A 27,048-nucleotide genomic window follows, 5' to 3' on the forward strand; every position below is an offset into this window, starting at 1 on the left:
TCCAAAATTATGATGCCACAAGTAACATGTTGGGAACAAGGTATTTTGTCACAGACCATTTCCTCAGAAAAGCTTTTTCCTTAGTGTACCGAGGCATCTCTGCCATTGACCTCCATTCAAACAGCAGAGCCTGTGATCTTCCTGCTTGCACCCCACAGTGTTGTGTTTTTGTCTCCCTCTGCTGGAGGGTCTCTAATCATACGACATATAAGTACTCTTACTGTAGCTTAACAACGAAGATAGTTTCCATGTTACTTTTAATTTATTTGGTTTGCTCAAAACCTTTGACTGTTGCTTAGTGCCTGAACAGCAGTGTTACCAGATTGTGTTATTACATTTCTATGGTTACAGCTCTTTATATAGTGAAGACGATGGATGCCAGTGATATATACTTTCTTAGCTGCAGTCCTGCCAAAAAAAAATCTTAAAAAAAAAAAACAAACAAAAAAAAAAACAAAACAGAAAAGAAACATGTATGGAAATGATCAACATCATTTTTAATAAGCCGTGTAATAAGTTTTGTGTCTCATCGGGGTTTTAATTCACCCTTTGTAGGTGAGCTGAGTGTAGGTTTACTGGTTCCATCTACATTGTATTACATTATGTTGGAAACGGTATTAAAACAATTAGTTATTTTCTCTATTGACAGAAATGAGTAGGTTACTTATAACTTTTGAAGTCCCATAGCAGATATCCATCCTTTTAATACATTTTCTTTAGTAGAGGACTTTTCCATAAATTTACATATGTTAATGTGCGTCTTTCCTCAAGGTCAAGCCAGGTAGCAGATAACACATAACAGTATCTTCACTTCCAACACTCTGTGATAAGAGACCTATTGCATGACAGCAGGAAATGTTTAACAGCATGCTGCGTTTGGCTTTTTAAATCAGAAACCAACACCCTTGCATTGCTTTAAGAAGAAATAGTAATAATACACATTTTTGTAATGTGTTTTAATACTTATTAATGCATCAAAGTAATAATTTTAACATTAACTCATTGTTATATTAAGAGAATCCTCAACTGAAATATTATTTTTGATAGTTTTGACAGTTATTTTTTAAGGAACTGATTACTTTGGCAAAGAAGTTTCAGTTTGTCATAATAGACAAAAAATCTATATAGCGTTGGTTAAAGAAAAAGTGCATAAATGGGGTCGCCTTAAAGAATTAAGACACTGAATAATTTTAAATTTGTAGAAACTTCACAGATTTTTTGAGAGTTTGACTTGTACATTCTCATTTTTGAATGTGTGAAATTGGTATTAATAAATGTCTGTTTGCACCAAATACCATGGCAGCCCTTTGCTTTGGTGGAACCCGGCTAATGATGGTGCTTCTTTTTCACAAATGTGACGGAGTTTTTGCGTGCTTGTTTCACCTTCTCACATGGCTCACATATGACTCATCTTATCTAGAAATGTTTTCCAGTTGTAAAGGCGATAATATCTAACTACAAATCTTTGCATGTGGAATAATTTAAGATAGTTTGAATTTATTTATTTCATGCATCCAAACATGTCAGTTTGTTTAGTTAAATCTTTTCTTTTTTACACATTAACGGAGGAACATTTTTTTAATATGCCTTTATGATGCATTCAAAATGATAATGCAAAAGTTGACTTTTTGAAACATTTGTGAACATTTTTCTACATTCTTCAAATACAGATGAGAGTCAGAGTTTGAAAATGTTGTGAAGTGGTTTAAAGCACAAAGGCAAACAGAAGAAGATGAAGTGGAATCAGAGCTTTTAGAATTTGTCCCAAAAACCGACAGAAAAAAATACTTTCAACATGTTTAATGTGTTGAATAAAGTGCAAGTGAAAACCTCAGAATGATGATGTAAAGATCCTCTTGAACAGGAAGCAACAGGTTTTATTGGAAATGTAATTTTTTGAGACCCCCAGAATTAAAAATACCACAGTTTTGTGACAAAACCTACTGATCACCTTGGCCACAGTCTTCTTTGTGTTTATACCAAAGATAATTTAGTAAATATTTATACAGTACACTGATGTTTAAAATTCAAGAAATACTGTCTTTAAATTGACAATTGAAATTCAAAAAATCAATTTAAAGCTGGTTGACATATATTTATAACATTTACGGGCATTTTTTTCTTCCCACTTCCAGCAAGTAGGGGGGAAGGCAGACAGACAGTATGGTAAAGTAACATAGATTCAGACAGACATTCACAAAAGCAGCTGAGATCAGGCCAAAAAAAGGCCAGACAGACCTGAATGATAACAGCTGACTAGCATAGCCTCACATTTGTCTGCACAATTAAGTTGGCTGCACGCTATGAGGAAATGCTGCCGTGGGCTAAGTCAGTTTTAACGACCTAAGCAAAAACCATCTCTCTAGTGTCTGTGGCAGTAGGGCTCAACTTTACACACACACACACACACACATATGTATGTATGTATGCATGCACAGTTCATGCATGCATACACAACTGTGCATACACACACACACAAACACACAGATAAAGCGATCTAATGACTGATCTATCTAATCTAGTGACTGGCTGTAAAGTGCAAAGCTGCCACTCACTACTCATTGTTGTCACTTTGTGATTTGTGGAGAGCCAGGCAGATATTAGAGCCAACTGCAGCAGTCCTCTCAACACCATGTCATAGTGTAAATGTGCAATATGTGAGTTTTTAATCCTCCTAAAGTCCACCCCTACTGCTTTAGCATTATGGTTCCACTTCAGGCATTAATTTATTTTCTTAACCTGCTTATTCCTGTTCAGGAATAGGGGGGGCTGGAACCATTTTCAGCAAGCATCTGGGGGAAGGCAGGGAAACACCCTGGACAGGTGACCGGTCCATCACAGGCTCCCGTAGATACCACAGACAGTGCATGTGTGTGTTTGGTGTGTGTTTCTTTGTTGAACTTGATCCTGTGTTTGTAGTTTTGAGGTGTTCAGTAGTTTGATACTCCCGTAACACCAAATGTGTTGAAATGGTATATCTATTTGGAGAGGTTATGTTTCTTTATAATTAGCTACTTGTGCTTCCCGGCCTGTAGTTCTGTAGAGTTGAACAGTTGTGTGTGAACTCTCAGTGTCGGCCATTTGCATGCAAGGCTGGTTCCACTGCAGAGGAGAGGAGAGGCCTGACGCTCTGATTGGTGCAGGAGTTGCTAGACAACAGATGTCCAGGCGGCTGGGAGGTGGACTACCTGTGGAGGAGGAGGATGGGGGGGGGGAGTGAAAAGGGGAGAGTGGAGGTGGAGAGGACTGGAAAAAGAGTGGTAAAGAGAGAAAAAGAGAAAAATGCTTGAAAAAGCTTGATGAGATATGATGTCTAATGGATTCCTATATTTCCCCTTTCTTCATTCAGCAGTGTTGGACAGGGCCAATGCCAAATGCTCATGCAGTTTGCCCTTATCAGATAAACTAGTAGGATCACCTGCCACACCGGCTGGTATCTTTGTGAGACAATAAGATTTGAATTGCAAATTACATGCACTCCTTTTCCATATTTAAAAGTGTAACAGTTTAAGACTAACATGTTAACATGTTGATCTGGAACCCCTAAACATTTTTACTGTCACCTAATAGTGCAAGTAAGAAAAAAAAAATCAAGGGGACAGCTGGATGCACAAACCATGCACTCAGATCATGTGAATTTGGGTTCAGCTTTCAATTTGCTGTCACGTCTTAATCCCCCTTCTCCTGTATTTTCTGCCACTTTTTTACTGTAACCTGTGCCCTACTCTACTGTTATCCTACTACATATCCGGTGAAAGCTTAGTAAAGTGACAGTAGCATAAAAATATGCTTCTGGTTGAGAAAACTAGGGAAAGTAGAGTAAAGAATAGACCAAGCTTGTGTGTGAGAGGCAGAGGAAGGCAGAGAGAAAGAGGCTGTGTCATCCAGTAACATGGTGAGACTGAGGCAGAGATAGAGAGATTAGTGACCTTGCTCAAAGGGTCCTGCTAATCACGAAATAATGGCAGAGCTGCCCTTGTTTCTGTCTCCATCTGCCTGCATCTGTGCCTCTCTATATGCTCGTCAGTACGCCTGTCTGCCTCGCTGCCTGTCTGTTATCTGCCTACACATCGCTTGGATACACTCATCGGACGCACACATTTGGACACAAACACCCATACGCAGATTCTTATACCTATTGTTGCAACATCCTGTCCGGTGTGCTTTGTGAGTCTCGCTCCTGGCTACTTTGGGGAAGGTTGGGCTGCACTGAGGCCACAGTTTCCATAGCGTCAACAAGAACAGAGGAAGGAGCCGAGAACGAGGGTGAAAAATAGGCGTCCTACTTTATATGGGAAAAAAAAAAGCAGAACCCGCTATTCCTCTCCCTCTCTCCCTCCCTCTCTTTGTCTCTACCTCTCTTGCTCTCTCTGTCCCAAGGCAAAGCCGAAATGGGTCGCCTCGACACCATACTGCATCACTCATTGAAACGACTACCGGTCTGACTCGGTTGTTCTGAATCAGAGTCAGTGGACGTAGGTCTGTTCTGACAGGGAGACTTGAGACTCGCTTCATGTTTCTCTGAGTCTGAATAGAATCAGTCTGGTCTTATTAGTAGAGAAAACAGAGATGTACTGGAAGGATCACATATCAACCCAGCCTCTCTGTGGTCATACAGCATGGTAGTATGGTAGACTTGATACCTGCTGTTTTCTCTGCCTGTCTTTGTATCGAAGACCCTAATCTAACTCATGTCCCATTCCTGATATTTGGAAGTTCAAGGCTGCTTTGATTGTTGGAAAACTCCCACATCTTATAGGGCATAACTTAAAACTTTTTCTCATTCTTCAGGTCTAGTTCATATTTGTCATAGGCCTATATCCAGTGTAGCAAATAGTTAAATGTCAACTTTTAAAATAGGTCCACAATGCCCACTGCCACCCTCTCATGATGAATTCTGGTGGATAAACACATACAATGACTCGCTAATAGCTATTAAAGGTTAAACTTTATCGAAATACAGTAAGTACTTCTTGTCTGTTCAGATGGGTATCAAATTTAAATGTGAACACGAAACCTCCAGTGTAGTTTCAGTGATGTAATGGTATGTTGGGATCAAAGAAAAACATGGTATGTAAAGATGAAGAAAAATATCACTACCTTTGCAGTGGATTTGGATGCAGTTTTTTGAGGAAGCTGAAATTCATTTGCATTCTAAGGTGATTTTCCCTCATCTTTGGGGCAGGAAAAGGAATCTGTAAGCGCAGTGGGAGGCGGTGACATCACCTTTCCTCCATCTAGGTCCAACTCTGGAGCCTAATATGAATCCACACCGCCTTTCCGTTGTGTTTGTTGTTCATTGTTGCCTGCCAGTCAGTGGCACGTAACCAAGCACATATCAGGTCAAATAATTTTTTGTCAAACATTTCACTTCTGATAGGGAAAGAGAAATCTGGGCACACACACACACAGTCTCACACACAGATATGCGTACATATGCAGCTGTCTATTGCATACGCAGGTGCCAGCACCCATGCCCAATCACAGCACTATGTATTGCCCACTGAGTCAAAACTAACCAGCTAGCTAGTATCTAGCTTCAGTGTGTATGTCCCAGAAGGCCATTGATAACAGTGAATAATTAAAAGCATTAGCGTTAACCTCTCCCTTTCTTTCCTTCACATTGTTTTTCTTTCAGATCATCAGAAGCTGGAGAGAGAGGCGAGGATTTGCCGCTTATTGAAGCACCCCAATATTGGTAAGCTGCATTTGCTCGTTCTCAACGTGCACACACACACACACACACACACACACGCACACACACACATTGTTCCTCAGGTCTCTGGAGATTATGACTATGGCAATTCATCTTCCAGACACATCAATGGTGTGTGTGGGTGGATGCAAGTGTGTCTATATATATAGATATGTGTGTGTGTGTGTACATGTGTATCTAATGATGATGTATCTTTGTGCTCTCCCAGCTGAGTCATCAGGAAAAGGGAGCCCTATAGTCTCAATACTCTTTCTCATTCTCTCTCCTTCTCTCTCAAAAAAAAAAAAACACTGACCCTTTCACCCTTTCTTCCTTGTTATGCCACTGATAGAGCCTCATCTGCTCGTGCACTTCTCTCTTCGCTCTGTCTCTTTTCTTCTCCATCATTTTATCTCCCTCAGATCCCACATGGCCTTTTCAGGCGAGATGCACACTACCAAGATTTCTCAAATCAGTTTGGCTCCAGCACATTCTAAGATAACTATGCTCTCATAAAGTTTGAGAACAACTACAGCTTAGCGTTTTGACTCCCAGTCTTTTAAATCCTAAAGACTCCATGACGTGGAAATAAAATTTAAGTGGCGTATTGAAGGTGCTACAAAGAAAGACCAAAAAAATTACACCAGCCACTTAGTTTCAGTGTTACAGTGATGGGTCTGCAGGTGGCTGGGGTTATCAAGTGGGCATGTCCCACCACTGATATCGTGTTGAATTAGGCCTATGACCCTTCTGGAAGCAGCAGCCTTATCAGCAGTTCAGAAGCCAAATTGAATCAACAAACAGTATTTTCAATTGGCATATTTAGTTATAGATTATAGCTCAATTACGTATATCACTGCTGTCCAGTGAAAACCATGTACCTCCTTAATGTCAACTTTTCAGAGGTGAAGAAAACCTTGACGCCTCTATTTTTCAGTTTATGTAATAAGTTTGTAAAGGTTTCACAATGCCTAGGGTTGTAGCAATTTCTGAAGGAGCAGGTAGAATCTCAAATTGAGTTAAAACATTTAAATTACCAAAACTGGAGATACATGGTGGACGATGTATAATTTAAGTGTGAAAATTTAAATTCTGACCTTTGAGTCACTGCTTTTCTCTCAGGCTTCCTCTGTGATTTTGTGGAAGGCGACCATGCTGCTCAGGCGGTTTGAGAAACTTTCCTGTGTGTGTCTGCCCTTGATAAACAGAATTAATCATTATTACATAGCGTAGCGTGTTTTCTGTACCGTAAACTGCTGCTTGTTTTACAGACAGTGCTTTGTATTGCTGTATGTTGTCTTTGATTCACAACCAAAATAAAACCAACAATCGAAACCAAACTTTGATGCACAGTGACACAAAGGTTTAACCAATCAGTATTGGCTTGTAGTGAGTATGAGTGAGTGCTGGAGTAGTGACCGTGCTGTCTTTCATTTGTATTTTTCTTCTTCCTCTTCTCTTCTTCCACTCTGTTTGTATTTTTTTTCTCTCCCTTCCCCAGTACGACTCCATGACAGCATATCAGAAGAAGGCTTCCACTATCTGGTATTTGATCTGTGAGTAACACACACACACACACACACACACACATTCTCTGATGATCATGACTTCCCTTAACATGTTTCATTTTGTTTTACTTTGACTTCTGTCTTGTATCCTGGTATTTGTGTGAGCTTAACACAGTGAGTGGAAACAGCCTTGGTCCTTATGAAGCTGACCCATATCAGCCCTTCTGTTAGGGGAAGGGGATTAGCCGAGGGCCTGAGGGCCCGTCTGTAGAGGGCCCTAAGGGTAGATCTGTGCCTACACAAAGCCTATCAGGATGCGCACTCAGACACACACATACACATACACACACATGCATGCACACATACACACACACATGCACCATGCACACAAACACAAATTCAAGCATGAAAGCATCTCCAATAAGATTCACAGATGTACACACACTTGGATATGATGTGCACACATGCACATACACACTCTCTCACGCACACGCACACGCACACAAACACACACACCCACACACACACACACACACACACACAAATAAATGCACAAATGGCAGTGCACAAGTACATGGCTTTGACAGCTGAGAGTTTTTATTGATGTATGAACTATAAAGTGTGCAAAGATGTGCATAAATTTATGAGGTATGTGTTTATGAGATAAAAAAATAGAGACTGTGTGAAGAGAGACAGAAACATGTACACTATGATGTCATCTCTGTCTCCTCACAGGGTGACAGGAGGCGAACTGTTCGAGGACATCGTAGCCAGGGAGTACTACAGTGAGGCTGATGCCAGGTAACACACACATGCACACACACAGGCACAGTACACTGCTGAGCATAGCAGCCCTTATGCATCACTGTCTCTATAGTATCGGACAGAGCAACTGTGTGCGTGCGCGTGTGTGTGTTTGTGTGCGTGTGTTTCACATATGGTCCTGCAAGAGGTGTTATACAGCTGCCTTTTCTCAAAGGCATCTCATACAGTTATTTATAAAGGTGATTAATGACATATAGCCTGCAGTATTAATCATACACAGCCTACCTTACACTCTGAGCTTTATGTTGAAATACTACCTGAGAGAGAGAGAGAGAGAGAGAGAGAGAGAGAGAGAGTGGAGTGACAGAGGGAGGTGCTAAAAAAGGGAGAGGGCAGAGAGCTGGAGGAGAGCTACAGTTGTAAAATGATTAATCACCCTATCAGAGTGTGTGTGTTTTCTCGTTACACACTTTGTGCAGCCTTTGTTTGTCTGTACAGCGTAAGACTTGAAATGTATTATATCTTGTGTGAATGACTTATCTCTCCATATAACTTCATAAAATCATTCTAGGGAACAGGCCACCACGTGTTAGAGGCTAATGAGAGGAGCATATGATACAGTGTTACGATTGTTTCGCCTTTTTCCCCCCTCAATTCATTTCTCTCGCTTCCCTCCCTGCCTCTTCGTCATATTCCTCCCTCTCTTCCTCCATGTATCCCATCATCATCCTGCCCTCTACCTGTGCCATCCTCCCACCCCCAGCCACTGCATACAGCAGATCCTGGAGAGTGTCCATCACTGCCATGTTAATGGGATAGTCCACAGGGATCTGAAGGTTTGTATGACTACAGCCATGGCTGCGGTCCTGTTTCATCCTGACTTTACACAACAGATGGCAGCGTTAAGAAAAATGAGACTCACTGTTGTCCTCACAATCCTAACCTTTGCATCTGCACCATCTATTTGATGAAGGAAGTAAAGCTGAAATTGTTAAATGCTTTCTCAAGTGAGAGAGAACATCATACTTTTCAAGAGGTTTGTTAATTCCTTTTATCTTTTTTGGAAACATTCTCCTTGTAGAGCTCCCTAAAAGCTTTGAGCACAGTGAATGGTGGTAGTTTGGCCTTAGCTAAGAAATTTGGTGCAGTTCTTGTATGCAGGAATAGGATTCGACCCCCCCACTGGAGACACTTCAGGCCTCGTCCTAATTACCGCACGCCACCTCTCTCTACTATTACAACAGCTCCTGCTTTGTTGTGCTATTCAATATTCTGGGTTCAATATCCTTCCTGCCAATGCCAAGAATAAGTGTAATATCACCCTGGTGTGTTCCAATGAGTGTGTTAGCCTCTGTGCGAGTGGTCCCGCATGTGTGTGTGGGTATGTGGCTGTGTGTGTGTGTGTGTGTGTGTGTGAGTGTGTGCATGTCTCTGTGCCGAGTGTAGCACCAATGTGACAGGAATAGGAGCAACCATGAGCCAGAGTCTCAGAAATGATATTCCATTTGCATAATTATGTAAAAATGATGTTGAGATGTGAAAGATTTTCCAAGGTCATGAATATTCTAATGGTAAACTCTATTCTGATAACCTCCCAGGAGTATTTTTATGTGGAGTAAAAAGGGAAGCAAATGCAAGAGAGCTTTCTTGCTTTCTTGAGTCTGTTCTGAATGTACTGTGCCATAAGAAGCATTGCTCAAACATGTTAAAAAAAATAATTTATTTTCAGAATAACCGTTTTGGCTTATTAGATTTCTAATCTGTCAGTTGTACTGAAAGAGGCGCCCCTCACTTAAGTTTTAAGATAGTTCAGCATTAGGATAAATTATTCCTCATATGTAAATCATTTTGGAGATTTGTCCAGTTGTCATTTAGTGGCTGAGTTATCTGTCTGCCATAAAAAAGGACTGCTTCAAGGCTGTCTGTGTTAAGAGCGTCTAAATGTTAGGAACTGCATTATTCATTAGACCACACAGTCTAACTGGCCTTAGGTTAGCACAGACCTTTCTGGCTTATGCACCTTTGTGTGTGTGTGTGTGTGTGTGTGTGTGTGTGTGTGTGTGTGTGTGTGTGTGTGTGTGTGTGTGTGTGTGTGTGCACGCATGCATTTGAGAGTGTGTGTGTGTGTGTTTGCTTAAGGCTTGCATATATTTATTAATGTGCTAAATTGTGTTTGTCAGTGCGCCGTGTGTGTATGTCGTTACCTATATGTGACTGAGACGCTCGTTTTTATACTCACGTCTCCTGTTTCACCACACCCCCCCTCTAGCCTTGTCCTGCAGTGTGCACTTTGTTCCTCCTCATGGATTTAAACACACTGGATTGGTGTAAATGTGGACCAGAACGTCATCTCTGGCACCAATCTGTCCATTTAGAATCCATGAGACGGAAGGAGCAAGTCCACGGCTCCAGTGTGAAAGTGTCTGTGGTCACATAGAGAACTGGTCCTGTGCGCATTATCATCCATCTGTCATTTGTCTGGCAGAAAGGGAGTTGCCCCGGACACTGATTTAAGACCAGTTTAGTGCTGTTACCCCTAATGATCTGGATTAGGACTTGGTTAGGCTAATCTGATCTTAGATCTGTGTCGGTGGGCAACTTGTTCCCAGAGTGTGTGACCTCTCACCTCTAACCTGTTTGACTCCGCCCCCCCCAGCCTGAGAACCTTCTATTGGCCAGTAAGCTGAAGGGGGCGGCGGTCAAGTTGGCTGACTTTGGGCTGGCTATCGAGGTGCAGGGGGACCAGCAGGCATGGTTTGGTGAGTATTCATCCATTCATCCATCATTCAGTCAGTCAGTCAAAGAGTTGATCAATCAAGCAACCAGTCATCCAATCAGTTAATCAGTCAGTAATCAAATCAGTCACCTGGTTAATGGGCAAACCAAACAGCCCATTCATTGAATTGCCCACTCCCTCCTTCCACTCCACATCTCCTCCCTCCCCCCGTCTCTCCCCTCCAGGTTTTGCTGGCACTCCGGGCTACTTGTCTCCGGAGGTTCTGAGGAAAGACCCATATGGGAAACCGGTGGACATGTGGGCCTGTGGTAAATAATACTTCTCCAATTAGGAGGTCATGTGTTTGGTCGTGTGTATGTGTACGTGTGTCCATGTGTCTGTCCGTGGCTAATCTCACAAACTACTGGGCCTAGCAGCCTATTTTTTTGTGCACAGTTATGCCTATATGATGAAGACGGTCATTGAAAAATTTTGTAAAACATTTGTTTTTTTCTACTTATCCTCTCTCTCTTAGTTCACTGTCTAGCTTGCTTGACCACTGCTGCCGTCTCTCTTTTTGCATAGTCTACAGGGTCGCTATACGCTGGTCCCTCTCTTCATTCATTGCCTCGCTTGTTTGACCACCATTGCACTCTCTCTCTCTCTCTCTCTCTCTCTCTCTCTCTCTCTCTCTCTCTCCCTCCCTCCCTCTCTCTCTCTCTCTCTCTCTCTCTCCCTCCCTCCCTCTCTCTCTCTCTCTCTCTCTCTCTCTCTCTCTCTCTTCCTGTGCTACTGGGTTGTTATGTTGCTTCCTCACTTCATTCACTGTCTAACTTGCTCACTTTAGCTCACAGATGCTCACTTGCTCACAGATCTAATATTTTCAGTACTCTACTGTATTATATTTGAATCATGCAGTTATTCATTTGTAATTTGAAAAGAATTCACTTACAGTTAGTTGCAAAGTCTCTCACAAGTTTTGCTTAGCACATAGGGTAGCACATTGTCCGGTAAAGTGAAGATGTCCTGGTGTAGATCAGCACTCTAATTAGTGCACTCTTGTAGCTTCAGTTGTTTTGGAACTAAAGCCTGAGTGTATCGTGTTGTGTCTTATACGTGACTATCTCTCTGTTGGTGATTGATGTACCAGGTTTATCAGTACTCGTTACTGGGGATGCACCGATTGCCATTTTTGTAGCCTATTCTGACTGCCAATTTTTCTTTAAACCTGAACCGCTGACACCAATCCTGGCCGATTCGGATTTTCTTTAGTTTAAAGTAATTAAAGGTACCATATGTAATATTTTGCTTGTTCAAAGGTGAATAGTACTGTTGGGTTGTGAGTGTTGTTGATCAGTACCATTTAATTCACTGTTGCCAGGTTTGGTGATTTTCCCCTAATCCAGCAATCCTGTTTCACATTGTCTGAAATGTTAAACTGTTAAAACACTGATACAGCTGTTCAGCATCACTCAAGCAATGTTCAAACCCTGTTCAAGCATTGTTCAAATTTAGCTGGTTTCCAACCAACACATTTTTCAACTGTTGAGCCTCAGCCACTGTACCTGTCTGGTAAACCTTGCACCTGAGATTGGCTAATAGAGCTCGGCTTTATAGTCAGAGCCAGTCTGCCTTAAAATCATCTGGTTCTGATCTTGGGCTGATCGATCGGCGCACCTCTACTTGTTACTGAGATGCTTGACTGCACTTGTCACTTCTTGTCAGGTGTGATTTTGTACATCCTCCTGGTTGGCTACCCTCCATTCTGGGATGAAGACCAGCACCGCCTCTACCAGCAAATCAAGGCTGGAGCCTACGATGTGAGAGCTCGCGCACGCACACAAACACACACACACACACAAAAAATGCACAGAACTGCCCTAGATCCCTCCCTGTGGGGTTTATTGGGTGTTTATTCAGCTTTATTGGGTGTATGTAATGCCTGCATGACTGTGTCGATTTTGGCAGTTCCCATCCCCAGAGTGGGACACTGTAACTCCTGAGGCCAAAGATCTGATCAACAAGATGCTGACCATCAACCCGAGTAAACGCATCACTGCCACAGAGGCTCTCAAGCACCCTTGGATCTGTGTACGTGTGTCACACACAAACATACACACACACACACACACACACAAATACAGGCACACAATAATTAAAGGAATACTTTACCAAAAAAAAAAAAAACTACTGTATTTTGTATAATTTACTCACAGTACCTCCAGATGTTTTCAGTGTATAGTAAAAAATATCTTTTAACTGTGTGCCTTGTGGAGAACCAAGTTTCCAAAAACTGCAGCCATTTCTGTTTGCAAGTCTGTGTTATCCTTTCCTGTGTTCAGTGTCTCCCACACTAATGCAGTTTTGCTGAACATTTGCTAAATAAACCACTTCTAGTAAATGCTCTTTCATGGAAGTGCTCACACACTGGCTATGAGAGGTGGAACAGTGAATATATTGCAATTCTCCCTCTTGTGAGACATTCTTGATACACTTGAGTGTTTGAGTTTTCAACTTAATGTATATAGATAGCACGCTGAAATTCTACTGAGGCGTATTTGTTCCCTACTATGAGCTATTTTAACTTGAACTGTGTTATTATACACATGTTGCAGTTGGTGTGCAGCTTAAAGCACTGAAAAACATGATTGATTCCTGCTTACTGAGAAAATATTTTGCCTTTTCCAGGGTATTTTCTCCTCTTCAGTCACAGATATCATGATTTATCATAGCTGATTACCTTACAATATATCACGTATTGCAGAATCGCCTCTATCATGATGTCATATCACAGGTAAAATATTGTGATGGACTAGTATCGTTACTTAACCAATGATTCCCACCCCAACGAGCTACACTGACTGATTAAGCAGGAAGTATAGTCAAAGCGCAGTCAAAATGCTCGAGCATGACGCATTTTCTTGAGGTGGTTTATTTTGCATGTTGTTGTTGTTGTTTGTTTTTTTAAGCAAACATACATTGATTTGGGACACACTGAACACTAGCAGAGAGTCAAGGCTTTGATTCTGCTGCATGTAATCCACGTAATCCAAGTTCAAGTATTTCTTTAACTAGATTACAGAGTACCTCAATAACATCAGTCCTGCTATAAGATGCAGCAGACACACATAATGCTCTTTATTCAAGCATGCACAGTTCACACACTTTGTTCCAGCGAGAATATTCCCATACATGTTCTGTTGTCCCACTGTTTCGCTTCCCCTCTAATCCTCATACCGTTTCACTTGTTGCTGCAGCAACGGTCCACTGTAGCTTCCATGATGCACAGGCAGGAGACTGTGGAGTGCCTGAAGAAATTCAATGCCAGGAGGAAACTCAAGGTGAGACTTTTGGCAGTCCTTCCTTTCTCTTTTTACATAACCCAAGCCGTCCTGCCATCTCTTCCTCTTTTGTCTTTCTCTCCTTTTTACTCTGCTCTTCTTAAAGTAACTAATATAATGTTTGCTTAAGCCTTCAGGTTACCTTGCTGTTCTCTTCTTGCTCAAATCTTATGGTTGATCTTCCCATTTCTATAATTATCTAACTTTCCTTCCTTAATGCCTTCCTTCCTTCTTTCCTTCCTTCCTTCCTTCCTTCCTTCCTATCACTGCAGGGAGCCATATTGACCACTTTGCTGGTCACAAGAAACTTCTCAGGTATGTCTCTCTCAGCCTGGTAACTAAGACTGGTTTCCCAAAAGTATCTTAGCACTAACATCATCTTTGTCTGTTGGCTAAACAATGGAAGGAAAATGATCTCAAACAACAGATTTACAGCCTCCTAGTGTCCAGTGCTGGAGATGGTTATGGTTTGGTGCTCTATAATACAAGGGATCTTTTGTTGCAAAACAAAAAAAAAAGAGATCCATGGCAGTACAAATTATGTTAAAACGCCTGTGCAGACAAGTTTTAAGCTGCACTCAATAAAAGCTTTTAACCTGATTTAGTGCCTCTGATCTCTTTCCTCTTGGAACAAAGATGATCTGGCACTAAGATGTCATCGGTAAACACAGTCTTTTCTCTGCCTCTCTTCCTCTCACTCTTTTTCTGCCTCTTTCTTGCCCTTGATCTTCCACTCACATGCACACTCTCTCATACCTTAATGCATGTGTTTCCTTTGACCTATCTCTGTTTTCTATTGTCTATATTCTCAATCTCTTGCTTATCTGTTTTCTCTTTCCTTCCTCCTCATTCTATTACCAATTGCATTAGCCACCTGTTTGGATTCTTTTAACTCTATTTACTTTTGAGTTAAATCAGACACTGATACATTTATCTCTCTTTTTATTCATCGTCTTCTTCCTTTTTCAAAAAAATGTCCTTTGTTTTGGATTGTGGTATCCATTTGAGGTAAGATTTCTGGAATGACAGGGAAGTGGGCGGGGTTCTGCCCAACCACTAAGTTGTGATGTTTGACTTTGTTTACTCTTCTATTACTTATGCATGCAAAACTAGTTGTTTGGTAGTCACAAGAGCAATGCTGAGTTTTCAACCTGATGCTTGCAAAATCTAGATCTGAGGTCACAATTAATATTAGAGTAGACTATAGCATGCATTTCAAAATGCATGTTGATGCATTGTTGCTCCTGGAGTTTTTACACAAGAGGAAGTGATAGAGCGAGAGAGAGAGAGAGAGAGAGAGAGAGAGAGAAATTGTATGTATGTGCTATTGGGTGCATGCATGTGTACATACACAAATGTAAATGTAAGATGAACACTGTATTCTTTTAATCACCTACTGAATAGACATCCAAGTGGACAATGGATTAGCAACTTACAGTATATATGAATTACACTGTGGGAGAACAGCCTTGCATAAGTAACAATGCTATTGAAAGAGACTGTTGCATTGCGTTTTGGTTCTTGTGGTTGAAACTTGCACCTGGAGTTTGAAGATAAGCACAGTTGACTGATATGCTTGCTGCATGTTAGCGTAGCCTCAGGCTTAGGGTTCTGTTGGTGAACTCTGATGCTGAAGTCTCGCTTCCCTCTCTCCCTCCACAGCAGCCAAGAGTTTGCTCAACAAGAAGCCAGATGGCGTTAAGGTGAGTTGCTTTGCATAGAAATGAAAAGGCTTTGTTTCTTGCATTAACTGGTTGGAACGTTTTTGTGTCTGAGGAGCCTTATGGATATGCATTGTGCACTTATGACATCATCATTCAGGGACAGTCAGTTATCTTTCCAGTTGAATTCGTCCTTTTTTAAAATACTGGTCTCTTTAGTGTGTCTCTTCTTCCCTCTATGTCCTCTGTAGCCCATGTCTCTTACTTTCTAGACCCCTGTAGCTCTTTATCCTAGTTTCTGTTTGGGTGTAGGGCCCAATCTGAAATCATCACTGTAGAAGCAGAGGAGTGTGTGCTTAAGTGTGCGTGTGTTTACGGGTGTGTATCTGCACACGCATAATGGCTGATGGTGACTTCACACACTTTGTTGTGTGTGAGATTTGTGCTTGACTAATACTGTGTGCCTGCGTGGAATATGAGAGTTGATTTGAGATTGGACCTCTGCATACATTCTATGATGAGTCAGAGTCACTGTGTTTGGGTCTTATTCAGGGTTATGTCATGCTGCATATTCCATTCCAGGGAGGTCATCCTTCCCCCCCATGTGTCCCCATCCCTTGAAGGAACAAGCACACAATTTGTGATGAGATGCAATGTACAGTATTTGGCTCTGTGAAACCAAATACAGAAGTCTAAGGCCTGTTACATACTCTACACAAGGCACGCATACACGAGCGCAGCAGGCAACACATGGGGTGTTTCTTACATTGTTGCATAGCAAAATGTGCAGCCAAAAAATTTGTAACGTAATGCTAATGTCTGCTACAGTGTCATGCATGTCAGGTAGACGTGCTTAATGAAAACTGCTGGTAAAGAGCCACTACCAGTGAAGAATGTGTATTTTGTTTATTTCGGTGTAAAAAAAAAAAAAAATCTGAGAATCTGGCAGGATTCATTTGTACCATCTTCTTTGCAAAACTCTTTTATTGGCAGCAATGGAACATCATGTAAAGCAGACATGGCCCCTCAGTAGTCATATTTTTAAATCTCTGTCTCCAGCATCATATTGCCATTTTCCTCCCTTGTGAAAAAAAAAACCCTGTATAAGCTAATGCCTCTCAGGCCAGTGGAGGCCAATGTACGTGCGTGTGCTAATAAACAAACAGCTTGTTTAGGTCAGCCTTGTGTTTGTGTATGCATGCATGGCCCTTGTGTGGAGTATGTAGCTAGCCTAATTTGCCAACTCTGGGATCAGAACCTGGGACACCCTCATAACCATGCTGCCCTACCAAATGGGGGAGAGTACCAGTGCACTTGTATGAGGAAAACCTGCAGGTGTTGTACCTCTGAATCATCAGCAGTGCATGTGCAGGGTTTTTTTTTTACTCTCAGTAATACTGGTTGCTTTTCACAGCAAAAAAAAAAAAAACAGTGTTCATTTACATCAGAGCCAGCAACAGGGAGGATATCTGTAGTGAGAGGTCTTTCTTATGTGGTCGGTCTGCAGAAAAAGTGGGTTAAAATCATGTGGTGCCACCCAGGACAAATTGCCACGAGAGCGCTAGCCTCCACACAGATGTTAAGATCCAGTTGGAGAAAATGGAATTCCTTGGCTGTGCAAACTCATTGGCCATGGAGCAAGAATAGTTTTTCCAAAGATCACAGATCAATACAACACACTAGTGATTTCAACTAGTGTGTTGTATTGATTGCTGGCCCTATGTCAGCAATAGTGTGGAAACAATAGACAAGAGGTGAAAAATGATCAGAGTAGGGAAGGCAGCTGCTAGAAATGCAAAAAAAAAAAAAAATAATAATAATAAAAATAAATAAATAAAAATTAATATTTACTTTGTACCCACAGTATGGAATTCCAGTTTATATAAAAACACATAATGAAGATGAGATGGCTGTGAAAGGCTACAAGGGTACAGGCACGGAGTGTGTTTTGCTATCAGTAGTTTCTTTCTTCAAGTATCAATTCTGTTGTGCACTTACAGTATATCCATGGAGCCTTTCACAGCTGTCTCATCATTATTTCATGCTTTGATATATTCAACAAATATTGATTTCTTTATTTTTTTTATTCTATTTGATTATTGTTATTGTTTTTTGCATCGCTGGTGTCTCCCTTCTCTGTTTTATTCATTTTGGATCCATGTCAGGTCGCTGAGTTGTTAACTGACTCCAAATTTGGATTAGTATACTAATAGGCCTAGGTCCCCCCTCCCTGCCTAAACCACTCCCCTTTGCAGATCCTGTAAAGTCTCCTTGGTGGAAACATTGGGATGTCCAGTCACCTCACTTTTTTAAAGCAGGGACACATGAGGTGGGGTGATTATTTTGGAATGGAGCATCAGGGCTGTGTGTGAAGTGTGGGCGTGTGTGTATGTGAAATGTGTGTATGTGTGTCATGTCCCCTTTACACTGCCCCCTGCAGGTCAACAACAAAGCCAACACAGTGACCAGTCCCAAAGACACAGGCCCTGCCCCTGCACTGGTATACACACACAGCCTCACCTACACCAACACCTTGAACCACAAAGCCCCTGCACCTCCCTACGTCATACCCCACTGTGGAGGAGGTACAGGTTCACCCTACCCTCTCACGCAGGGCCCGATAAATACCTGCTTGCCTCAGCCTTAAAACCATAGCAGCCTGATAAATTTGCACCAGGCTTTTAACCAGCTCAGTGAGAATATGTAGATTATACCACGGGTGACATGTTGGGGAAACATAATGATGTGATGTAGACTCTTCTGTCGATCTAGCTCAAGGTTAAGCTATCCCTGAATGAAATATGGTGTGTACAGGCTTTTGTCACTGCGCAGCATGTCCCAGCTCCAGCATATTTTACTCACGCTAACCTTGAGATATAATGGATTAATAATTCAGATTAATGCATTCATTCATTCATTCATCTGAATTTGTATAGCATGCATGGCGCATGTAGAGCTTGGCTAGTTTGGATTTGCTGGATCTGTGCAATGTTCATGTTGGGCTGGAACAATAAGCCTGGACACGTCGTTTGGATTGGGTTTTGATGAGCGTGTTCTGTAGGGCTACCTCTACCTCAAATCCCAAGCCCTCTCTCCCTTTTCCACTGCAAGAATCTCCCCACTCTCCCTCCTCCTTACATCCCTCCGCCGTGTTTGTGCTTCTCTCAGACTTCAGTGTCATGAAATGTGCGTCATTGTTTTCTGTGTGGCATTAATGTAAAATTTCAGACAAAAATAGTCATCCGAGGCTGTGTTGTTTTGTTTAGGCCTCTCTGCTGAGATAGGTTGACTGTGCATGGCTAGAGTGTGAGAATTTTGGCTCCTTAGGCTACCTATGATGCTACATGCCCGACCAGTTTGGCTGTCACTCATGGGCTTGCGCATGTTCTTTCTGACTAGCCTTTGTAAATAGACTGTCTACGTCATGTCACATGACTGCTGCTCTGCATGACGTCGATGGCTTCCTCTGCCCTCATTTGCGTGCGAGTGTAGGCACATCATCTTTTCTCTCTCTCTCTCTCTCTCTCTCTCTCTCCCTCACTGCGCCCATACTCTCTCTCACGCACATATGCGCGCACACACAGCAGTTGATGTTATAATCTAGTGTAATCTTGGTGAGTGATTAAAGGGCTGAGCTGGTCATCGGGATCAATTTCCGTAAAGCCCTGCCCAGAGATACAGACATCTGATTACCAAGACTGGACATTTGGTTGAGGGGACAGAAGGTGACGCAAAAACACATAGTGCAACAACGTCATCCAGGAGAAGTGACAAGATCATGAAGAAAGAGAAACAATGGAGAAAATCGAATCAAAGAACGTTCATCACCTAAAAACTGCTCTATGTCAAGGGAATGTGTAGATAGATGGATAGAGAGGATGGAGAGAGAGAGAGAGAGAGAGAGAGAGAGAGAGCAATCAATGATATGCTATAGATATCTTAGTGATGTGCTGTTCAAAGATTAGACCTTCAGGGTCAAAGTAAGCAGTATTCCACCTACACAACCCTGAAACTATGAGAAACAGCACACACACACACGCACACACACACACACACACACACACACACACACACACACATATTTTCTTTACTTCGTATACAGTCTTTTGACCTCTTCTGCCCTTCTTTAGTCATCTCTTCCCACACACTCACTGTCAATTGTTTTCTCCAGGAACCACAGACGACTGTGATCCATAACCCAGTGGATGGGAACAAGGTATTACATCATAGCCATAGTTTTCATCTTTAGTCTCATATAGCACATAAACATATGAGCTGTATTTGATCCTGTATTTTAGGTTCTTGCATTTGCATGGCCTTGTTTCAATTTGTGTCCCCATAAACTGAGGGATTTTGAGATGCTTGAGTACAACATGAGCGTGTAGATCTGCTGAGTGTTCAGCTTATAAACAATATGTGTCAAATAAAAGTTTGGAGTGACTGGAGTCACTTTCTGCCCTGTGCTTTGATTCATATTTAACTTGTCTTGGACCTTCCAGTGAGAACAGTTATTGACTGAAAGAGATCAGGAAGCTTTTCAGTGCAGAAAATGGGCACCGCTCTGTCCAGAACTTCAGACTGATGAGGATGTCTCTCAGCGAGATATTTAATGTAGTCTCAAATCGAACAGGATACTATGAGTTGCGTAAGGTAATGTGACTCTCAATTAAGCATTTACTGGCATGCTTTCATGCATTGCACAGCAATCATGGTATATCCAAGGTTGCAGTGGAAGGTTGGAGATAAGCGAAAAATTCTGTAACACTGGTAACCCTAACCCCGCCAGCTTTAGTAGATTATGTAACATCATCCTATACTATGTTACATAAACAACAAATATGGGACTCTGAAACCATTTTTGAAATCCTTTAAATAGTTGCAGTTTCTGTCTTGCAAAGTCAGATTTTGAGACTTATCGAAACATTTTTATGTCCTACTGCAGATGTGCATTAAATTCTCTCCATACATATACACATATTCCATGTAGAAATTTCTAAAATCTGTATGTTATCATTCTTAAGGAGTCCATTGAAAGTGCCAATACCACCATAGAGGACGAGGATGTGAAAGGTAGGGACACTTTAATTAACCAGCTTTTTCTGGTTGTGTCTGCTGGTTCTCACCTGCAGTGAACTGGTAAAACTACTGGTTGGTTTCCAAACAGCCTGAATGTCTCCAGATCACTCTGTCATGTTTTCCTTCATTTTCTTTTGAAACTGATTAAAAATGAAAAACAAAAACTATTGAACTATTGTACCTTTTCTCTGTCTGTCAGCTCCTCTTGCACAAAGTATCCACCGCGTCCCTTCTTTTTGGGCTCCCGTTCCTCCTGTTATATGTCTGTATTTGTGTTTCCACCATCTATGGCCAGTGCTGACACTGAATATGTTTACACTCACAACACATACTGGTTCCCTCCTCTGATAAGTTTTTGAGCATTACCTAATGTGCTTCCTTTCTGCTTATGAAAGACTTCTCTTTTTTCTTCTTCTTTTTCCCTCATGTTTTTGAGAATATCCGTTTTTTTCTGCAATCCTTGTCCTTCTCCACACACCACACACATACACGTCTAAAACAAACATCTCCTTTTTACAATCCCAACCCAACCTCACACATCCTTGACACCCACCTGTGCAACTTTGGCCAGCCCTTCGTCTGGGCAGCTTTGTGAGCAGTATCTTGAGCTCAAAGGGCCGTTCCTCACAGATGTCTGAGCCAAGGCAAACTCCCATCTCCTCAGTTCAGAGTAAGTCCCTCCAGAATGGGGGAGATGCCCCAGTTTGATCCCCCACCAGTAGCCAGTCATCACCAGAGAAAACTGCTCTCCCTGTATATAGTGGCTCAAGTCGTGTGCTCCTGATGTGAAAACATGTTTCCCTGGTGTTTGTTGCTCCCTGGCGTCACCCAGCCAGCACAGAGGAAACCCAAAGTGATTTTCAGTGCAGCTTCCTGTAAGATGAACCTCTAGTCTACCAGTAACAACATGCAACAACAAAATAATTTCTTTTTCAATCTCACAGTAATTCAAAAAATATATTCAGGTGTGTGTGAATGCTCTTCCTTGTGTCACCTGTCCTCCTGTGTTTTTTGACCCCTGAAGTTCTGACATGTCTGCTCCTCCTTGTTAGATTATTCTTAAGTATTTGGTTTGCATATTTCCTCAAGACACAGAATCCCATCTCACTCTTCCATTTGTCTTCTGTTCTGACTAACCCAAACATTGACTCATATGGTGTAGAACTGAGTCACGCACACACACACACACACACACACACACACACACACACACACACGCACACACACACAGGTTTATAGCACATTGTTACCCGACCATTAAGCTGTGCTGATGAGGCCTTTTCTTGTTGATTATAAGACATAAATTATGGCTGTCTGAGAAGTGAAGGTGAAGGAGGTGTTGATTCATTATTTTTTATTTAACATGCTGTTTTGTTGCGCAAATTATAAGTCATTTTTTCACTATCCCCCAGCCTGCACCAATAACAATAAAGGTAACTGTCAATATCTCTTAGTTAAAACTGCATTTGTACCAAGTAATTGCATCTGAGCATTGGTTTATTTTTGGTCGTGTTGGGTGAAAGGAATCGTATCATCCTATATTTTCTTGCCTGGTGTCACTATTAGTCATGGGAGGCTTTCTGTTTTGTTACTCAGAAACAAAACAACAGAAATTCTATGAGACACATTTTTTTGAGCGCCTTCCATTTCTAATAATTTTGGTATCCTGCTAATTTGTAGACTAGAACCCATTTGAAGCCGGTTTGATATCAGTTTCCTTTATTTTCACTCAGACCTACATTTATACATATATATGGCAAAATTTCACATCAGTGTGTGATATTTAGTTGGTGATTTTCTGTGATTTTTTTGTGTTTTAGCTCGTAAACAGGAAATTATCAAAGTCACTGAGCAGCTGATTGAGTCGATCAACAACGGAGACTTTGAGGCCTATGCGTAAGTTTTTCTTTTTTGGATTCACAATCTGCACATTTGTGCTTCTGTATGGGCCTTTAATCGTCTAACTAACGAGTTTTTACTGGTGTAACAGGAAGATTTGTGACCCTGGGCTGACCTCCTTTGAGCCTGAGGCCCTGGGCAATTTGGTGGAAGGACATGACTTCCATCGCTTTTACTTTGAGAATGGTGAGTTCAAGGGACATTGAGTGATGGATTACTTTTAGTATCTTTGTATTGGCAGTCAAGGGATTTTAGTAACATTGACAGGTCTCTTGTATGGCTCAGGGTGGCCTGTACTTGACATAAATAATACTCACAGTTTCATAATACAAACGAATAAGCCACCTGATTAGAGCAGACAACAAAAAAATTCCAGGGTACGAGAAAATTATCTTGATGCAGATTACTGCAATACTATAGTACTTCTTGCAGTATTACCAATGGGATAAATCTTTGCATGCCTGTGGTGGTTCCAGGCATTTTCAAACAATCAGTAAACAAATAAGCAATTACATGCAGGTTCAACATTTGTATCAAATTACCTAAAGAAATGTGTCCAATAATTGATTTTTCAAAATATTTCCAGGAGCCACATCTATCAATCAATCAGTCAATGATGTGAACACTTCTAGTTGTCCATGTACCTCATTGCTTTGAATTAATAAGTAGAAAGATAGGATCTCCTCACTGGACTGAGTATGCAACAACATGTTAAATGTGTGTTGGAGTATACTGTATAAGTTGTATGTTGCTGGATGTGGGCTACTTCTTGATCTCACACAGTACCAATATTCAGCCTTATCAGTACACAGTTTATGCCCACTACAAGGACAAGGAGGAGATTTTGGACTGCCTCGGAGTAAAAACAGACAAATTACTAATGACTGCTATAAATGGCAGAACATGCTCAGTCTGGCTAATAATAGAAAAGATAAACCTGATTTGTCCCAGAAACCTCAATCACTTGGCAAGTCTGGAGATGTCCAGTATCCAACATAAAATTATGGAGACTTCTTCGTCCGTTTCTTTTCCTGTCAGTTAATGTCCCTATGACAGTAGTACAAGTATTTCATTTATCAGACGTCATTTGCTTGTGGTTTGGACATTATTTTCACAACAGTTAATTTTTAATCCTCCTTACCCAGTAGACGTGAGATTAATGTTGTATGTCCAATATCTTCAAGTGATATATGAAAGTAAATGACGCTTAATGAGCTGTTATCTCCCCCTTCCAGCCCTGTCTAAAGGGAATAAGCCGGTGCACACCATCCTGTTGAACCCACACGTGCACCTAATTGGGGAGAATGCAGCCTGCATCGCCTACATTCGGCTGACCCAATACATGGATGGCAGCGGCATGCCACGCACCATGCAGTCTGAGGAGACCCGTGTCTGGCATCGCCGTGAGGGCAAGTGGCAAAACATCCACTTCCACCGCTCCGGCTCACCTAGCGTCCCATCCCAGTAAGAGACATGAACCAGTTAAACCTGTCAGTCGAGTGTTGATTGGGCTGATGAAAGTATAATATATATATACTTTCATCTACTTTCATCTTTTTTGTTCAAAAATAGAATTTGTAATGATTTTTGAGAAACTGTAAACAATTGTCGTTTCACCTTGTTGAGTTCCTTATACCTAGAGCTGGTGGTAAGATTGTGCTACACGATTAGAAATAATGGGAATCAACATTTTAACCAAGCCTGAGATTAAAAATACCAACCCTATACTTTAAACCTAAAAGGTAATGTTTTGTAGGGTTTTGTTTGACATTCAGTAATGCACCACCATAACTGGCATTCTGAACTGGTATGAGCTTTCCTTTGATGAGCTCTGTGAACTATGGCACCGTACTGGATATTTACATTTTTGTTTTGTTTTTTCGTCTCTCTGACTTCTGCAGTTAATGGAGTATCCTGATTTGGTCAAACAGATCCCATCAGCAGATCTATAAGAAAGGCAGTCAACTAGCCAACCCCTGACTGCTCTCTCTCGCCCCGACCCTTCTCTAAGGACCGACATCGCACAGGACAAGAGTATTAATACATTTTACTGTTATGGCATTTTATTAATGGACATCATTCGAACCACCACTGGGTGGCTGCACACCGTATTTGGACATTATGAAATGAGCATATTGATGACATTTTTTTTTTTGGTTTTGTTTTGTTTTTTAAGCTGTTTTGGTATGCATTTTAAATATAATATAGAAATGTTTAAAAACTACTACTGTATCCTCTCCCAAAAAAAAATAGTTCTGTATTTTTATGTGTATTTATGTGTGTGCAATTCAAAACATTTGAAAGATCAGAATGTTAAAATTGAGCTTGCTTTAGTACTGGTGATGTATATATACATTGTGACTGTTGACAAAAACAAAACAAACACACTGAAATTGCTATTCTTGCTATCAGAGGAATTAAGAGTTTATGTAAATCCAGTTTATGAGCTACATTTATGTTTGCTATGAGCTAAGTCATACTGTTTGAATTGTCAGATTTCAAGCTATAATACTAATTTAATTGTAAAGAAGAGCAGAGCAGCTTACACTTTGCATTGAGATATGTTTGCCTTTATATCAGTGAAATAAGAAATAAGAGAATGTAGCATATATGTAATATATGAAAAATCAAGACTATTGTGTAGTGCATGGGGGGGATATTGTGAGTAAGACCATATGAAACTATAATATCTTCTGTTTGATTTGTGAATCACTGACTTGTTTGTTTGCATTTGTTAATGTTGTGCATCAGTCCTGTCTCAGATGTTTCTAATGTCCTCCAGTATCATGGAACTGTTGTAAAAACAATAAGACAATTATGGTTAGCATCCAGCATAAATATCAAAGCGGCATATCCTAAGAGGAGCCCAAATAAACTCCCTCTTGCTGAAGCACCCCTTACATTTTGTATAAAAAATAAGAAGGAAACGAGCTCATTTTTCATAATGTTTGTACTTGTATTGTATGACTGTACGTAGGATTTCTGTTGTCATTTTATTCTTGTCATTTCCAATGTGTTATTTTGCCAACAGGGCAGGGAAGGTATGGAGCAGAGACACGTTGAGAAGATTAACCTCTACCTTCAGTCAGGTCAGGTTAAGCTCATGGCTCGGCTAACTAGTCTGGAACCTGCCGTGAGGGGCTTGGGATTGAGAAAGCCTGCAGTCAGACAGGAGAGGATGGTAGGAGGACAGTGAATGAGAGAAGAAGTGTAGGAATGACTTGAGAGGAGGAGTGTAATAAATGTGAGGATGTCTTCCTTGAGGATCAGTGCTTCTTCTTCTTGCCAGTGGTCTCCTCGCCACTACAGGACAACGCCGGTGTCTTCTTCATCCTTCCTGTTGCCTGTTTTCAGTTGAGTTGTCTCTTCTTTTTTAAGGGGAAACTATGGTAAACATTTCTTTTAACAAAACGTATGATGTCAATGCAATGCACCACTCCTTATATGGTGTGTGTAACCTGTTGCCATCACGGCAATAGATGGCTAAACATGTTTAAAAAATAAATAAATCTACTAAAAGGTGTGATAACAAATGAGTGTTAATTATGTAGTGGTGTAGGTTTCTGGCTTGCATCATTTATGATAATAAAAGCTCCGTTTGGCTCTTGTAATGCCAGGAAAGTGGATGTGGAGGGGAGCTGCTGTGGCCTACTTTGTGTCAGAGCTGAACAAGAAGTGGTAACTTTTGTCCAGTGGTGGAAAGAGTACTACAAACTGTGACTCAAGGAGATGTGCTCTTACTTTGATGATTTTCCCGTCTCTTTCAACTGGAACTATCAAATAAAGCAGAAACGCCACTCGCACCCTTCCCCAAAAATCTTTAAAAAAAGTAGAAGTACAGCTGTAAAAATCTACTTAAGTGAAAGGAAAAAGTAGCTCAGTAATATGTAGCTCAGTAGTACTCTGAGTAAAAGTTACAGAGTTACAGAGTTACTTTTTCAAATCAGTAACTGTCAGGTTTGATCTTCTCCATGCAGTTATAAAATGAAGAGAGCACACGCTCAAGTTCAAACTACAGTCTTTTAAAGGTGGATTTTGCAAAAAGGAAGAGGGTTGACTGAGTTGAGGACCCCCTGGACTCAACTGGTAATTATGGAATAAATACATAATATTCCATCGACCAAATACATAATATTCCATCGACCATCTGCAGTTTCTCATCGTGCACCTTTTATTGGAAATTTGAAAACGGTAAAAAGTAGAACCAACAAAGTAGATGCAGGTTCCTCCTCTCATCTTTGCCGATTGGGCTTTTATTGTGAAAGGTGCCACAGTCGCCTCCATAGATATTTATAATAAAGGCCTTTATTATAGATATCTATGGTCGCCTCAGTCTCATGAGCCTGTTTGCTTTGTAAGTTGCCGTAGCCTGTGTTCTGGTGCCATC

At 41.1% G+C, this 27,048-nt stretch overlaps 1 protein-coding gene across 12 annotated transcripts in view; it reads left to right on the forward strand.

The window, feature by feature from the left end:
* The window catches only part of LOC115359150 (calcium/calmodulin-dependent protein kinase type II delta 2 chain), a 43,285-nt gene extending 17,110 nt beyond the window's left edge, over positions 1-26,175 (forward strand). Inside the window, exons 3-22 of one of the 12 annotated variants that reach the window (XM_030051499.1) lie at positions 5,639-5,698; positions 7,197-7,251; positions 7,939-8,004; positions 8,732-8,804; positions 10,625-10,727; positions 10,930-11,013; positions 12,410-12,504; positions 12,653-12,775; positions 13,942-14,025; positions 14,298-14,340; positions 15,688-15,728; positions 18,127-18,186; positions 19,858-19,902; positions 20,708-20,756; positions 21,334-21,432; positions 22,175-22,195; positions 22,583-22,658; positions 22,753-22,847; positions 23,897-24,125; positions 24,553-26,175. In XM_030051499.1, coding sequence (XP_029907359.1) covers positions 5,639-5,698; positions 7,197-7,251; positions 7,939-8,004; positions 8,732-8,804; positions 10,625-10,727; positions 10,930-11,013; positions 12,410-12,504; positions 12,653-12,775; positions 13,942-14,025; positions 14,298-14,340; positions 15,688-15,728; positions 18,127-18,186; positions 19,858-19,902; positions 20,708-20,756; positions 21,334-21,432; positions 22,175-22,195; positions 22,583-22,658; positions 22,753-22,847; positions 23,897-24,125; positions 24,553-24,613 — 1,562 coding nt within the window. In that variant the 3' untranslated portion in view covers positions 24,614-26,175. Of the gene's footprint in view, positions 1-5,638; positions 5,699-7,196; positions 7,252-7,938; positions 8,005-8,731; positions 8,805-10,624; positions 10,728-10,929; positions 11,014-12,409; positions 12,505-12,652; positions 12,776-13,941; positions 14,026-14,297; positions 14,341-15,687; positions 15,729-18,126; positions 18,187-19,857; positions 19,903-20,707; positions 20,757-21,333; positions 21,433-22,174; positions 22,196-22,582; positions 22,659-22,752; positions 22,848-23,896; positions 24,130-24,552 lie in introns of those variants that run through there. The other 11 variants (XM_030051520.1, XM_030051505.1, XM_030051541.1 and 8 more) reach the window with 11 other exon arrangements.
* Positions 26,176-27,048: the final 873 nt, after the last annotated feature.

The sequence above is a fragment of the Myripristis murdjan genome, chromosome 1, assembly GCF_902150065.1.
Source record: "Myripristis murdjan chromosome 1, fMyrMur1.1, whole genome shotgun sequence".
In the NCBI taxonomy this organism is placed as follows: Eukaryota; Metazoa; Chordata; class Actinopteri; order Holocentriformes; family Holocentridae; genus Myripristis; species Myripristis murdjan.